The following is a 15,951-nucleotide window of genomic DNA, read 5'->3' on the forward strand; positions in this document are numbered from 1 at the left end:
GGGAACCTCCATATGCCGCGGGAGCGGCCCAAGAAATAGCAACAACAACAACAACAACAATAACAACAAAAGACAAAAAATAAAAAAATAAAATAAAATAATTGTGGATATCTCCTTCCCTTGATACTGTGTTTGTTTGTTTCTTTTTTTTTCCTCACTTTTTAGAGCTGCACTTGTGTCATATTGAGGTTCCCAGGCCAGGGGTTGAATCAGAGCTACAGCTGCCAGCCTACACTACAGGCGCAGCAACATGGGATCCAAGTTGAGTCTGTGACGTACACCACAGCTCACAGCAACGCCAGATCCTTAACCCACTGAATGAGTCCAGGGGTCGAACCCACATCCTCATGGATCCTAGTTAGGTTCATTAACCACTGAGCCACAAAGGAAACTCCCCATACTGTGTTTCTTATAGGTTAGTTGCAATGTAGAATCTGAAACTATATCCAAGAAGTTTTTCTACTCTGTTATATTAAAATCAATTGATCTATTTTGCATTTGGAACAGATCTTTCCCATAATGATTTTGTACAGTACTGATCATTTGGAAAATACTGGTTTTGTGAGTTTACAGATCTTCCAAATACTGGCACTTTTCTTTATAGGGTTTCAAAACAATAACTTTCAGGAGTTCTCATTGTGGCTCAGCAGAAACAAATCCTAGTATCCATGAGGATTTGGGTTTTAACCCTGGCCTCTCTCATTGGTTAAGGATCCAGCATTGCAATGAGCTGTGGTGTAGGTCGCAGACACAGTAACACAGGATCTGAGCTGCTTCAGCTCTCCTCATCATATTGTTAATCATACAGTGTTTGTTATTAATCACCTAAATGTTGATTCCTGTGGAAGTTCACCGATGACGAGACATTAAAATCCTCAAAACACTATTAAGCCTCAGGTAAAATGAGATTTAGTTCCTAGCAACTTTCAAATTTGCAGTGCAGAATTATGAACTATAGTCACCATGTTGTACATTACTTCCCCAGGACTTATTTTACAGCTGAAAGTTTGTACCATTTGACCCCCTTCATGCATTCCCCCACCCCTGTGCCTCTGGGAACCACCATTTTTTTCTCTATAAGTGAACTTGGGGTGGTTTGTTTGTTTAGATCCCACATATAAGTGAGAGCATACAGTACTTATTTTTCCTGTCTAGTGTCTAATTAGGCATAAAGTCCTCAGGGTCTGTTCATGTTGCAAACAGCAAGATTTCTTTATTTTTTTATGATATGAACAATGCATTAAATGTATATACCATATTTTCTTATTCATCCCTTGATGGACATTTAGGTTGCTTTCATGTCTTAGATGTTGAAAACTGCAATAAACATGGAGGTGCATATATCTTTTAAATTTTAAATTTAGTGTTTCATTTTCTTCAGATAAAGGCCCAGAAGTAGAATTGCTGGATCAAATAGTAGTGTTTTTGTCTTTTGTATAGGGCTGCACCTGCAGCATATGGAGTTTCCCAGGCTAGAGGTCAAATTGGAGCTGTAGCCACTGGCCTTCACCATGGCCACAGCAACTCTGGATCCAAGCCGCATCTGCAACCTACACCACAGCTCACAGCAACACCGGATCCTTAACCCATTGAGCAAGGCCAGGGAGCAAATCTGTGTCTCATGGATGCTAGTCAGATTTGTTTCTGCTGAGCCATGATGGAAACTCCCTCAAATGATAGTTTTATTTTTCATATTTTGAGGAAAGACTGAATTAACTTTAGAAATCTAGAGTACAGTACCTGACAGTTTGTGTGTGGGGGGGTGTTTAAAAGTTTTTCTGCCTGTGCTTTTTTTTTTTTTTTTTTTTTTGTCCTTTTAGGGTGGGACCGAGGCTAGGGGTGGAATGGGAACTGTAACTGCAGCAACGCCTCATATTCGGGTATACTAGTGAGATTGTTTCTGCTCTGCCACAACAGGAACTCTTCTACCTTTGCTTTTTTGTCTTTTTTTGTTTTGCTGCCTTTTTTCTGGAGCTGCTCCCACACACGGCATGTGGAGATTCCCAGGCTAGGGGTCTAATCGGAACTATAGCCGCCAGCCTACGCCAGAGCCACAGCAACATGGGATCCGAGCTGTGTCTATAACCTACTACACAACTCACGGCAATGCCGGATCCTTAACCCACTGAGCAAGGTCAGGGATCGAACCCACAACCACATGGTTCCTAGTTGGATTCGTTAACCACTGCACTGCAGCACGACGGGAACTCCCTGCTTTTGCTTTTTTAAAAAAACTTTTCCTTGATAGTGGGTTGACAAATACAAATTATCAAGTAGGTATTGAAATGTATCTCCTCTTTGAGATTATTAAGCTTTAATATAAAATGTCTATATGGAAATCTGTCTTCATATAACATTTTTATCATTGGATAATTGAAATTCCCTTTGAGTTGGTATGGTAATTCAGAAAATAGAATTTTACTGAAGATGAATCATTGGGATGATTACATTTAAGTATAACTTTGATGTGACATCAGTTTATCTTGAAAGTATTAGAATAAGACTTTTTTTTAAACAAAAGTTACTTCTTAATTAACAAAAGTTACAAAAAGTGTATACAGATATATAGAAACTGGTATGCATTATTTCAGAATATCTCCATGATAGCATTACTCAGTTAATCCCTTTATTATTTTTCCATTTGTGTGAGTCCCATATTCATAGTGCTCTCATTTCTCTCTTGTTTCTCTGTAAATTCAGCTCCTGTTCCCTACTTTCCAATTAAGTGTCCTGCTCTGTTTTTCTTAAGTAACTGTGCTGAATTATCTCTATCATAGCAGTTAATATTTGTCGCTCTACAGCTTTATTGTGAATTCCCTGTGGGATGATCCTCAGTGGGTATCTAAGTATAGCAGAGACTTATGTAGTAAGTACAAACTACATACTTTTTAAATGAAAGAAATAGGGAAAACTACTCATTATTTGCTATTATAAGTAAATTATTTTTCTGATAAAACATATATGAAATTTACCATCTTAGTGTTTTTGTTTGTTTGTTTGTTTGTTTTTTGTCTTTTGTCCTTTTAGGGCCACACCGGAGGCATATGGAGGTTCCCAGGCTAGGGGTCCAATTGGAGCTGTTGCTGCCGGCCTATGCCAGATCTGAGCTGCATCTGCAACCTATACCACAGCTCACGGCAATGCCGGATCCTTAACCCACTGAGCAAGGCCAGGGATCGAACCTGCAACCTCATGGTTCCTAGTCGGATTCGTTTCCGCTGTGCCGCGATGGGAGCTCCCCATCTTGGCCATTTTTAAATGTACAGTTCAGTAGTGTTAAGTACATCCCCATTGTTGTGCAGCCAATATCCAGAACTCTTTTTATCTTGCAGAAAAACTTAAATTCTATACCCATTAAACAACATCTCTCCATTCCTTTACCATTTAGCCCCTGGCAACCACCGGTCTACTTTCTCTATGAATTTGACTGCTGTAGGTGCCTCATATAAGTAGTATTACACAGTATTTTTTTTTTTTATTGTCTTATTTCATTTACACTTTCCTTCCTTTTAAAGTTTGTTTAATATTCCATGGTATATTCCATGCCATGTTTTATTCATCCATTTATCTGACAGTGGTGGACACTTGGATTGCTTCCCCCTTTTGGCTATTATGAATTAACACTGCTTTGAACATGAATGTAGAACTTAATTTTTTTTTTTTTTGACACTGACTTTTCTGTTTTTAGATGGGCACTCTGGTTTTTTAAAAATGATAAAAGCAAAACTTGGCAAGCAAACCTTCGGCTGATCTCTAAGTTTGATACTGTTGAAGACTTTTGGGCGTAAGTAACCATTTTAGGATGTTTGTTTTATTATAATTATTCTTTTTAAGTTGCACTCACAAAATAAAGGATAAGGTGAACACTTAATATTCACCTGTTTGTCCATCTTCTCAAAACTTTAAATTGGTGATTATTCCTCATCAGTTTTAGAAAGCTTCCATTTTGTCATCTTTTATCTCTGCCTATTCTTTTTTTTCTTTGTTTAGAGATATCTTTCCCTGAGAATCTTCCATTGTCCCTAGAACTTTTTTTTTTTTTTTTTTTCCTTTTTGCTATTTCTTTGGACTGTTCCCGCGGCATATGGAGGTTCCCAGGCTAGGGGTCTAATCGGAGCTGTAGCCCCCGGCCTACACCAGGGCCACAGCAACGCTGGATCCGAGCCACATCTGCGACACACACCACAGCTCACGGCAATGCCGGATCGTTAACCCACTGAGCAAGGGCAGGGGCCGAACCCGCAATCTCATGGTTCCTAGTCGGATTTGTTAACCACTGCGCCACGACGGGAACTCCCTGTCCCTAGAACTTTTGACAGCTTTTTGGAGCTTGTCCCCTTTACTGGTCGCCTAGACACATTTGCTCTATTCTTGGGCATTCCAGAACTTTGTTAGGTTCTCATTTCTGCAAATTCTTTTAAGTGTAACATCTGGATATCTCGTGACAGAGATTCTGAGGTTTTGAAGACTGAATTGGTCAAAATTCGACGTTTGTCAAAGCATGACAGTGTCTGTGATTAGAGTTTATTTGTTTTATACTTTATGATCAACTTTAAGAAGAATAATTGATACATTTTTGAGATTTCATTTCACATTTAGCAAAAAGTTAAGATTTGGGGGGGTCTTAAATCTTTGCATGGCTCCAAAATATAATTTAAAATAGTGAAATCTTTTTTCAAGAGGCTTTGGAATATTGATTCTCTAAAAACAAAGTTGATTGAGTATGTCTCTTATGTTTTTGCTTTTTTTTGTTTTTTTTTTTGTTTTGCTTTTTAGGGCCGTACTTGTGGCATATGGAGGTTCCCAGGCTAGGGGTCTGATCAGAGCTATAGCTGCTGGCCTACACCACAGCCCCAGCATCGCCAGATCTGAGCCACGTCTGCAACCTAGACCACAGCTCATGGTTTCCAGTCGGATTCATTTCCACTGAGCCACAACAGGAACTCCGAGTGTGTCTTTTTAAAATTTTATTTTATTTTATTTTTGTCTCTTTAGGGCCGCATGAACGGCACATGGAAATTGCCAGGTCAAATCAGAGCTGCTGCTGCTGGCCTACACCACAGCCACAGCACCTTGGGATCCGAGCCACACCTGCAGCCTACACCACAGCTCGTGGCAATGCCAGATCCTTTAACCACTGCGTAAGGGCAGAGATCAAAGCCACCTCCTCATGGACACCATTTGGATTCGTTACCACTGAGCCACAATGGGAACTACTTTTTTTTAGGGCCGCATCTGTAGCATATGGAAGTTCCCAGGCTTGGGGTCAAATTGGAGCTGTAGCTGCCAGCCTATGCCACTGCCTCCGGCCTGTGCCACAACCACAGCAATGCCAGATCCTGAGCCTGGGTGTCTGCAACCTACACCACAGATCACAGCAACACCGGATCCTTAACCCACTGAGCAAGGCCAAGGATCAAACCTACATCTTCATGGATACTAGTTGGTTTCATTACTATTGAGGCACAATGGGAACTCCTCTAATTTTATTTATTCAAGAGTTCTCTAAGAAATAAGTCTCCAGTCTCCTGTGGAGGAGGAAGAGCAAGGATCCTGAACCATTCTACTTTGATGAAGATTTGCATATACCTAGTTTGTTTGGCTTTCGCCAGTTTACATAATTAATGTTTCTAAATGGGCATCTAATTACAGTCTGACCCCCTACTTCAGTTAAGTGTAAGCAGTGTCATTGCTTAGTGGATTTTTGTGCCATAATTTAGAGAGAAATTCATTTTTTGGGTTTTATTTATTTTTTTGTCTTTTTGCCTTTTCTAGGGCAGCTCCTGCGGCAAATGGAGGTTCCCAGGCTAGGGGTCGAATCAGAGTTGTAGCCGCCAGCCCATGCCAGGGCGACAGTAATGCAGGATCCCAGCCTCGTCTGCGACTTACACCATAGCTCATAGCAACACTGGATCCTAACCCACTGATCGAGGCCAGGGATTGAACCTGCAACCTTGTGGTTCCTAGTCAGATTCGTTAACCACTGCACCACAATAGGAACTCCTAGAGATGAATTCTTAAGCTTTCTATGTAAGTCACTTTTTTGTGGGTCTTTTGTCTTTTTTGCCATTTCTTGGTCCGCTCCGCAGCATATGGAGGTTCCCAGGCTAGGGGTCTAATTGGAGCTGTAGCCACCGGCCTATGCCAGAGCCACAGCAACACGGGATCCGAGCCGTGTCTGCGACCTACACCACAGCTCATGGCAATACTGGATCCTTAACCCACTGATCGAGGCCAGGGATCGAACCTGCAACCTCATGGTTCCTAGTCAGATTCATTAACCACTGCACCACAACAGTAACTCCTAGAGATAAATTCTTAAGCTTTCTGTGTAAGTCACTTTTTTTTTTTTTGGTGGTGTTTTTATGGCTGCACTTGCAAGATATGTAGGTTCCCAGGCCAGGGGTCAAATTGGAGCTGTATCCGCTGGCCTACACCACTCAGGATCCAAGCTGAGTCTGCTCTTATACCATAGCTCATGGCAACAAGGGATTCTTAACCCACTGAGTAAGTAAGGCCAGGGATCGAATCTGTGTCCTCATAGATGCTGGTCAGATTCATTTCCACTGAGCCTCGATGGGGACTCCCTAAGTCACTTCTAATTTCTTACTTTTTTGGGTTATATTTAGTGTCAACAGCCATTGAGGGTTTTTTGATTTAGCCAATCTGTCTGCATTGTTAGGATTCTGTTTAAATGTGCCATTACAAATTCTCATTGTGAACTTTCCAAGAGACCTTGGCATATGATGAAGAAGAAAGGAGACAGCAGAAAGAAGCATTGTCTTTTCTACCTTGATTGCCATTGAGCAAGGTCACTTCCACACTATCTAATAATTTTATAAAGGTGGTGGTGCTGATTCTGTGGTATTTAGATCCGTAATACTGCCTAGTGGAAGCTGTTAGTGATAATGTAGTTTGAGAAGAATTACCATTAAGTAGAACAATCCAGGAAACCTTATGCTGTCTTATGCAATCTCACCCAAATTGAATTTGTTGTTATATTGTGGATGTGATCCAAAGGATGCCAGACTCTTAAAAATGCTTGAAATATTTGTAGACTGGGTTAAAAAAACACTAAGACAGTTTTACCTAAGAATAATAGCACCATCCATGGCCAGTAGTCCATATAGCTAAGATCATTACTTCTCTATGATGTTGGAGATAGGCAAAGTATTCTTACTGTATTGTCAATTTTGCAACAGTTTTACTGTAATAGACTTCATGAGATCAAATGATCTATCTAGCCTCCTCCTTTAAGGCTAGTGAAATACCGAAGTCATCCCAAATGTTAATCTGTTACATTGCTTTTTGGGAAATCATTTAGAAATACACATTATTTGGTTCCACCCTGTATTTAGAATCCTAAGAAGCAGGGCCTGGAACCATTGCATTTTTTAAAAAGCTCCCTAAAAGATTATTACGCTGATTTACTAGTAATGGTCTGTGGTGTTCGGGAACCATTGATCTGCTCTACTCTTGGATACTTTCAAGAATAATAATGTTGACTTATTTTAGTCATGTAATTCCAATGGTCAGGAAGTTTGTCTTTCTTTCTCTTGTTTTGTCTTTTTGTGTGTTTAAAATTCTCATTAGCCTCGTGAATTCTTTCATCTACTTAAAGCCACCCCATACCTCTATTCTCAGTTTCTTGTATATACATATGTGTATATTAAGTTAACTAATACATCAAAATATACTTTTTGTCAGAATAAAATCTTTAGCAGTACTTTCTTGAAAATTATCAATTGCTGATTCTTAAAGGTGACCATTATTAAGATCTGTTTGGTCCATTTCAGAAGCTGACTCAGAAAGAAAAGTAAATATGAGCTTCTGTCTTGTTATTTTAGTCATACTCTCTGAATGTATGTGTAAGTACCTAAACTGTGCATTACATATTCCATGTTTATAATTGTCCTTTTCTTTTACCTAGTCTCTACAACCATATCCAGTTGTCTAGTAATTTAATGCCTGGCTGTGACTACTCACTTTTTAAGGTATGCTTGATTGGTGATTTCATGTTTATTGTAAGACTGGCTCATTCAGTTATTCATTAAAAAACTTGCTGTAAACTTAAGAATAGTTAACGCTCCAGAATAAATTATCTTTACCAGGTTTTAGCAAAAATATATTTTGCCCTATTTTAATATAAATATTTGCAATTAGATGAGAATCTTACTGTATGGGCACATACTGTGAGTGATTTTGAAGAGAACTTTAATCATCCAATCCAGTCTCTTCTTTATTTATTTGAATAGATCAGCTCTGGAGTTTGTCAGGAATTCTTAACCTGTGTGTGGGTCCTTGAGATATTTGAGTTTTGTCAGATGATGTAGCAGGTGCATTCATTAGCACTCTGAAATTGCAGTTTTTTGTGTGTATTTTCTGAGTATAGCTTCTCGAAGGTGTTTGTTCCTCAGAATGTTTTAGAACCTCCAAATTAAGTGAAACTCAAAGTTTGATAGCTTGTAAGTCAGGACTCTATTATTCTGCAATCCAGGCCTCTGGCTTTAAGTCTTGTGTATTTTTTCCCCGTTATATCAGTAATAGTTACATGGAAGTAAAGTAAAAAGTTAGCAGGATCGTTGCTTGCTGTTTCTAGTGATGATCTCTTAAATTAAATTAACAATAGTCTCTTATATCGTTGTCTCCCTAACTTTGTAGGATGGTATTGAGCCTATGTGGGAAGATGAGAAAAACAAACGAGGAGGACGATGGCTAATTACGTTGAACAAACAGCAGAGACGAAGTGACCTCGATCGCTTTTGGCTAGAGACAGTAAGGTTTTAAAATTGTAAAGCTGTTTTGGAATGCTGAGACTTAATTTATGTTGCATTTTATGTTGGTTACTTAAATCAAGAGTATAAGGATGCCCACTCTTAAAATCTAATAGGCACACACTTAGTTTAGTTTTGTCATGTGAATCTTGTATACTTTTTACATACTAGTACAGTGAAACCCCCTGCCACATTTACAAATCCAGAAAGTGATTGGGAGTTGACTTAACTTCCACAATAAAAGCTCATCCTCATCATTTTATTAACTTCAAAATTAGAGAACCTCTCACATTTTATATGATGTCAGTTTTTACAATCCTTAGAGTATTGCTTTGTATACTAAACTTTTTAGATCAATGAAGGAAATAGTTAAATTATAGCTTGATATCATTGAGCTTATATGTTGTGATGTAACTTGGAACTTTTGGCTTCATACTACATTTATTAAATAGGAACTTACAGGCATTTTCTCTAGTGAGAAATTTCAAACCCCAAGCTTTTAGGAGTATGGATTATACTCTCTTATATCCCTAGCACTTGAAAGTGTCTGGCTTATAGTTAGCACTTTCTTTTTTTTTAATGGCCGCACCTGTGGCATATGAAAGTTCACAGGCTAGGGGTCATATCAGAGCTGCAACTGCTGGCCTACGCCATGGCCATAGTAATGCCAGATGCAAACCATGTCTGCTACTTATGCTACATCTTGCAGCAACACTGGATCCTTAACCCAATGAGGGAGGCAAAGGATAGAACGTGCATCTTCATGGATACTAGTTGGGTTCTTAACCCGCTGAACCACATGGGAACCCCTGTAGTTAGCATTTACTAAGTCAAGTAATAAGAAGTATTTGAATGAATGGCATTCTTTTTTCCGTCTTTCTTTCTTTTTTTTTTTTTTAAGAGAAGAAACTTAATTTTGCTTTGGGGAGAGATTATCAATAAACATATCATGTTAGAATTCTATGTTAAAAGTCATTTCGGTTTGCAAGATGACAAAATTTCTGGAGATGGATGGTGGTATAGTATGAATATACTTAATGCCACAGAACCGGCCACTTAACATGGTTAAGGAATTCCCTGGAGGCGCAGCAGATTAACGATGTGGCATTGTCACTGCTGTGGCTCTGGTTACTGCTGTAGTGTGGGTTTGATCCCTGGCCCAGGAACTTCCATATGCCACCAGTGGGGCCAAAAAAACATGGTTAAAATAGTAAATTTTATGTTATATACTTACCATGGTTTTTTACAAAATTAGGAAATGTTCAAGAAAAACAACAAGAATAAAATTCACTTAATCCATGGCCAGCTATTTCAGTTACTCCATTAATATTTTTTTGCTGGCAAGTATAAGCAACAGTAGAGCAAATAAATATTAATAAAATAATTCACCTTTTATGTGCCCTGACATCAGTTGCCTGGTTTGCTTTGAAAAAATTAACATAACTATTAATGTTCTTGGTATTAGACAAATTGACGAATTTTTCAAGAGCCAGGACTAAGAACTATGTACATAAATATAATTTTGATATTCAAAAGGACAGCTGTTGATTTAAAAACTTTTTCAGTTTCGTATATATACAAATATATGAGACAGTTGCAGCTTAGTAAACTGTTTAAAATCTGTTGAACCTAATTTGGGATTGGGCCTTTTCTTTTAAGCTGCTGTGCCTTATTGGAGAATCTTTTGATGACTACAGTGATGATGTATGTGGAGCTGTTGTTAATGTTAGAGCTAAGGGTGATAAAATAGCAATATGGACTACTGAATGTGAAAACAGAGATGCTGTTACACATATAGGGTAAGTTTTGCTGTTTTTGTGTGCTTCTTTTAAAATAGATAACTTAAAACAAGTACTTTTTAAATAGTGTGTAACTTATTAGATCATTACTTTCCTTGTTTTTATGAACACTTTTATAATCTTGAGTCCTCTATTGGAATTCAGTGTCTTGTTCATAATTTTTTCACTTCTCTAAATTTCTTTCTTTTTTTTTGTTTTTTTAGGGCCACACCCTCAGTGTATGGAAATTTCCAGGGGTAGGGGTCCAATTGGAGCTGTAGCCGCTGACCTACGCCACAGCCACGCCAAATCCGAGCCTACACCACAGCTCACCGCAGTGCCGGATCCTTAACCCACTCAGTGAGGCTAGGGCTCAAACTGTATCCTCATGGATGCTAGTCAGATTTCGTTTCCACTGAATCATGACGGGAACTCCCTAAAAATTTTTTTCCTACCAATGAAGTGTATAATCACCAGAACAATCTGTTTTGGGTGTGGCATTTTATTTATTTATCAAATGAGAATATTTCTTTTTTTCCTACTTTAAAATCATAGTGTTAACTGTATAATACACAATAATTTGGTGAGTATTGGCACATACTGTATGTGTATTTTATGCTTTTGTGTACACTGTACATAAAATTTTAATTGAAATTTAACTCATGGTCTCTTGATTTTGTCCATATGTAAAACCCACGTGTAATTTTTAAACTTTTTTGGCAAATATTACTGTTTGTAAAAATTGCATTTCCCCCCCCAAAATGTCAGTCATTGTTAACTAGGATTTTCTTTTTACGACATTTAAATTAGTAAAATTGGACTTTAAATTTTGTGTTAAAATTAAGTACCAGCCATAGGTCACACTATGTTTAATTTGCCCCTGTGTATATTAATTTTTCAAACATTACGAATTGTCCTATGAACGTAATTCCTTTCTGAATTAAAAGGTGTAGGGATTTTCCAGGTTTCAATCTCCAGAGGGTTTCTGTATATAAGAGGAAGGTGATTATTGTTGTCATTATGTTCCTAATCTTCCTGTCAGCATCAAAACTTGTTAATTGTGGTGGTATCCTGTTTTTTTGAAAATGTGTTAAAGTGGGAGTTCCCGTCGTGGCGCAGTGGTTAACGAATCCGACTAGGAACCATGAGGTTGCGGGTTCGGTCCCTGGCCTTGCTCAGTGGGTTAACGATCCGGCGTTGCCGTGAGCTGTGGTGTGGGTCGCAGATGCGGCTCGGATCCCGCGGTTGCTGTGGCTCTGGCGTAGGCCGGTGGCTACAGCTCCGATTCAACCCCTAGCCTGGGAACCTCCATATGCCGCGGGAGCGGCCCAAGGAATAGCAAAGACAAAAAAAAAGAAAAGAAAAAGAAAAAGGGGTTAAAGTAATTAAGTATGAATTTCTTTACTCTGAAAGTTTTGCATTTGTGTCAATATTAAAAGTTTTTGAAATCTTTTTTTTTTTTTTGTCTTTTTGCCATTTCTTAGGCCGTTCCCGCGGCACATGGAGGTTCCCAGGCTAGGGGTCTAATCTGAGCTGTAGCTGACGGCCTACGCCAGAGCCACAGCAACGTGGGATCCGAGCCACGTCTGCGATCTATACACCACAGCTCACGGCAATGCCGATCCTTAACCCACTGAGCACGGCCAGGGATCGAATCCGCAGCCTCATCGTTCCTAGTCGGATTCGTTAACCACTGTGCCACGATGGGAACTCCTAAAAGTTTTTGAAATCTTTATAAAACATTTGACTTCAGTTTATTTCAAGGAAACATTTTTTTCACCCTTCTAAGTTGCATGGCTCAGTGTTCTTGCTTTTTGACATTTCTAATGATTAAATGTAATTGAAGGTAATATGTTATATCCTAATATAAATTTGGTAATAGTTGTGGTTTTAGTTATCGTAAAATTATTTTTAGATACTTTATTCAAGGGAATGTAGTGAAATCTTCTGGAGGGTAGAGTATGAATAAAATGTCTTGGAATCATACTAATTAATTAGCATCCTAGTTAATTATGCATGTAATATGGCTTCACCATATGTGTTTGTGATCAGTTGTTTGTAAATAATCAGGTACTCTAGGAGTTCCCTTTGTGATGCAGTGGTTAATGAATTCGACTAAGAACCATGAGGTTGCAGGTTCGATCCCTGGCCTTGCTCAGTGGGTTAAGGATCCGGTGTTGCTGTGAGCTGTGGTGTAGGTTGCAGCTGAGGCTTGGATCCCTCGTTGCTGTGGCTCTGGCGTAGGCCGGCGGGCTACAGCTCCAATTCTACACCTAGCCTGGGAACCTCCATATGCTTCGGGAGCAGCCCAAGAAATGGCAAAAAGACAAAAATAATAATAATAATAATCAGGTACTCTAAACTATAATCACCATAAGCCCAGGGCTATCCTTGCTTTGCTTATTATTAATTTACTAATCACAGTACCTGATACATAGTAGACTCTCAAGTATTGGTGATTAACCAAGATTGTTGTGAAAATGGAGAGTAAATCTTGCTAAAAGGAAAAGAGTGCAGTTTCATGTTTCACTGTCTAGTCTGGGTATTTTTTTCAACATATAGAAAGAGTAATAATACTGAATTTGGGGTGTGTGAATAAAAATTAATGGCTGCTTTCTTTTCTTTTTCTTCTAGGAGGGTATACAAAGAAAGGTTAGGACTTCCTCCAAAGATAGTGATTGGTTATCAGTCCCATGCAGACACAGCTACTAAGAGCGGCTCCACCACTAAAAATAGGTTTGTTGTTTAAGAAGACACCTTCTGAGTATTCTCATAGGAGACTGCGTAAAGCAATCGAGATTTGGGAGCTGAACCAAAGCCTCTTCAAAAGCAGAGTGGACTGCATTTAAATTTGATTTCCATCTAAATGTTGCTAAGATATAAGAGAAGTCTCATTCGCCTTTGTCTTGTACTTCTGTGTTTTTTTTTTTTTTTTTTTTTTAATTTTGGCTAGAGTGTCCACTGTCCCAATCAAAGAATTACAGTACACATCGCCCCCAGAATCCGTAAGTGTATTCCTGGCCCACTCTGTATTAGCTTAGTAGAATTAACCATTACAGACACATTTGACCCATTCACAGTATTTAAAAAAAGAATTTGCATTTCTATACCTTCTAGGAGATAGATTCTTTTCATGTTCCATTGTATGCAGGAGCATATTTTGCTGGTTTGAAAGAGTATGATGCATACAGTTTTCTAGCAATTTTCTTTGTTTCTTTTTACAGCATTGTCTGTGCTGTACTCTTGCTGATGGCTGCTAGATTTTAATTTATTTGTTTCCCTACTTGATAACATTAGTGATTCTGATTTCAGTTTTTCATTTGTTTTGCTTTTGTTTTTTTTTGCCTAATGTAACATTGGTGAAGGATCCAGGAATATGACACAAAGGTGGAATAAACATTAATTTTATGCATTCTTTGGTAATATTTTTGGTTTTTCGTAACTACAAAGCTTTGCTACAAATTTATGCATTTCATTCAAATCAGTGATCTATGTTTGTGTGATTTCCTAAACATAATTGTGGATTATAAAAAAATGTAACATCATAATTACATTCCTAATTAGAATTAGTATGTCTGTTTTTGTATCTTTATGCTGTATTTTAACACTTTGTATTACTTAGGTTATTTTGCTTTGGTTAAAAAATGGCTCAAGTAGAGAAGCGGTCCCATTCACATTAAGACAGTGTACAAAACTGTAAATAAAATGTGTACAGTGAATTGTCTTTTAGACAACTAGATTTGTCCTTTTATTTCTCCATCTCTAGAAGGAATTTGTACTCCTTATTGCAAGGCAGTCTCTATTATATCTTCTCTTGTAGTGTCTTCCACGTGAACAGCATAAGTTTGGAGCATTAGTTTGATTATGTTATTTCAATTTTTAATAAATTGAATAGGTAGCATCATATATATGGAATTAAATGGATGTGGCTATCTTTGTTTTTTATAAAGTAAGGCGCAATCCTTCAGTCTTAGGTAAATAATGTACTCAATATGTTAAAACTCATGAGAATTGCAACCTTGGTGTATCACCATTTGATTGGTAAAAATAGTAGTTGTAAAACTTGGTTGCTGAATTAAGATTTTTTTTGTGTCAAAATGATAGCATAGGGAAAGAATTATAGGTGGTGGGGGCGTATGCATTAAGAATTTTGTTAGTATTGCTGTCTAAATAGAATTGGAATAAACAGGTTATAAAGACTTGTACTTATAATGATTAATTGGTGTAGTATGGTTTTATGTAAACTTGAAAACTTGATCTCTTTGTAGGCATCATTTGAAAACAGTTGTCCATAATACATAATTGTATATTCTAGATCCTATAAAATGAAATATAGCTATATAGTAGACAAAAGGATAAGCTGAACTATAGGTAGAATAAAAACCATTAGTTGAGAGGAAATTTTGTCTTTAGATGGTGATTATGAATTAATCATTTTAAAACTGATAAGCTTGACAAAAACCCTGTATTAAATAAACATGAAATTAATAGTATTGATTTTATTGAAGAATTCAACAGTTTAAAGGGTACCACAAGCTACCATCTGAGTACTATCAATACGACAAACACCCCTTGTTCAGTATTCTAGAAATACTGAATCTTTTGTGTTGATAAGCTCAATATACTGTACCTAATAATAGCTGTTGTTTAAGCTTGGGTGATTGGTTAATGTGATTTATTGTCTTTGTTGATATATGTAGACGTGAGCACTTCAGGAGCTTCCTTAAAAGTGGTGGTGGGGTGTGGGCAAAGGGTGGCATTGGAGGAATATATCTATTAGAAATTACTGCTTTATTTCCTTAACTCTAGAATTAAAAAGTGCCAGCGTTGGGGGGTAGAGGAGGAATAAACCATTAAATGTACACAGTTCTAAATTTTTAGAAACCCAGATTTATAGCATTTTATTATCCTTATCACTACCATCTTAGAATCACAATCAGTTTTAAGTTTTTTTCCCCTCATATGGGTGGGAAGAATGATTCTGAGTCAGTTTTGGCAAATGCCAATTAAGTATCACAATGACCTGCCAATTTTCTAACTTGATTAGTATCTTTTCTAAATATAAGATTAGATTCTACATGATTTTCTAAGTTACTTTTTCCTCTGTCCAATAGGATATTGTAAATAAATATATTTTCATAATAGAGAATTAAAATAATCTTTAATGGATGAATAGTAGTTCACTGTAGGGATGTGCCATATTTCATTTAACCAATGTAATTGTTAATAATTCCAGTTCTACAGAAGGACTTGAGGCATACTATGTAAGAACCAAATAATTAAAATCCTTACATAGTACTTATTATATGCCAGGCAGTATTCTAAGCACTTCACATGCACTTTAACCTGCACAATGATACTTTAATCTAGGTGCTGTTATCCCCCCTTAACAGATGAAG

At 37.7% G+C, this 15,951-nt stretch overlaps 1 protein-coding gene across 1 annotated transcript in view; it reads left to right on the top strand.

The window, feature by feature from the left end:
* EIF4E (eukaryotic translation initiation factor 4E) overlaps window positions 1-14,281 on the top strand; it is a 51,124-nt gene extending 36,843 nt beyond the window's left edge. Inside the window, exons 3-7 of the mRNA XM_047798645.1 lie at window positions 3,689-3,784; window positions 7,931-7,994; window positions 8,662-8,775; window positions 10,434-10,573; window positions 13,187-14,281. Coding sequence (XP_047654601.1) covers window positions 3,689-3,784; window positions 7,931-7,994; window positions 8,662-8,775; window positions 10,434-10,573; window positions 13,187-13,301 — 529 coding nt within the window. The 3' untranslated portion in view covers window positions 13,302-14,281. The remainder of the gene's footprint in view (window positions 1-3,688; window positions 3,785-7,930; window positions 7,995-8,661; window positions 8,776-10,433; window positions 10,574-13,186) is intronic.
* Window positions 14,282-15,951: the final 1,670 nt, after the last annotated feature.

The sequence above is a fragment of the Phacochoerus africanus genome, chromosome 10, assembly GCF_016906955.1.
Source record: "Phacochoerus africanus isolate WHEZ1 chromosome 10, ROS_Pafr_v1, whole genome shotgun sequence".
In the NCBI taxonomy this organism is placed as follows: Eukaryota; Metazoa; Chordata; class Mammalia; order Artiodactyla; family Suidae; genus Phacochoerus; species Phacochoerus africanus.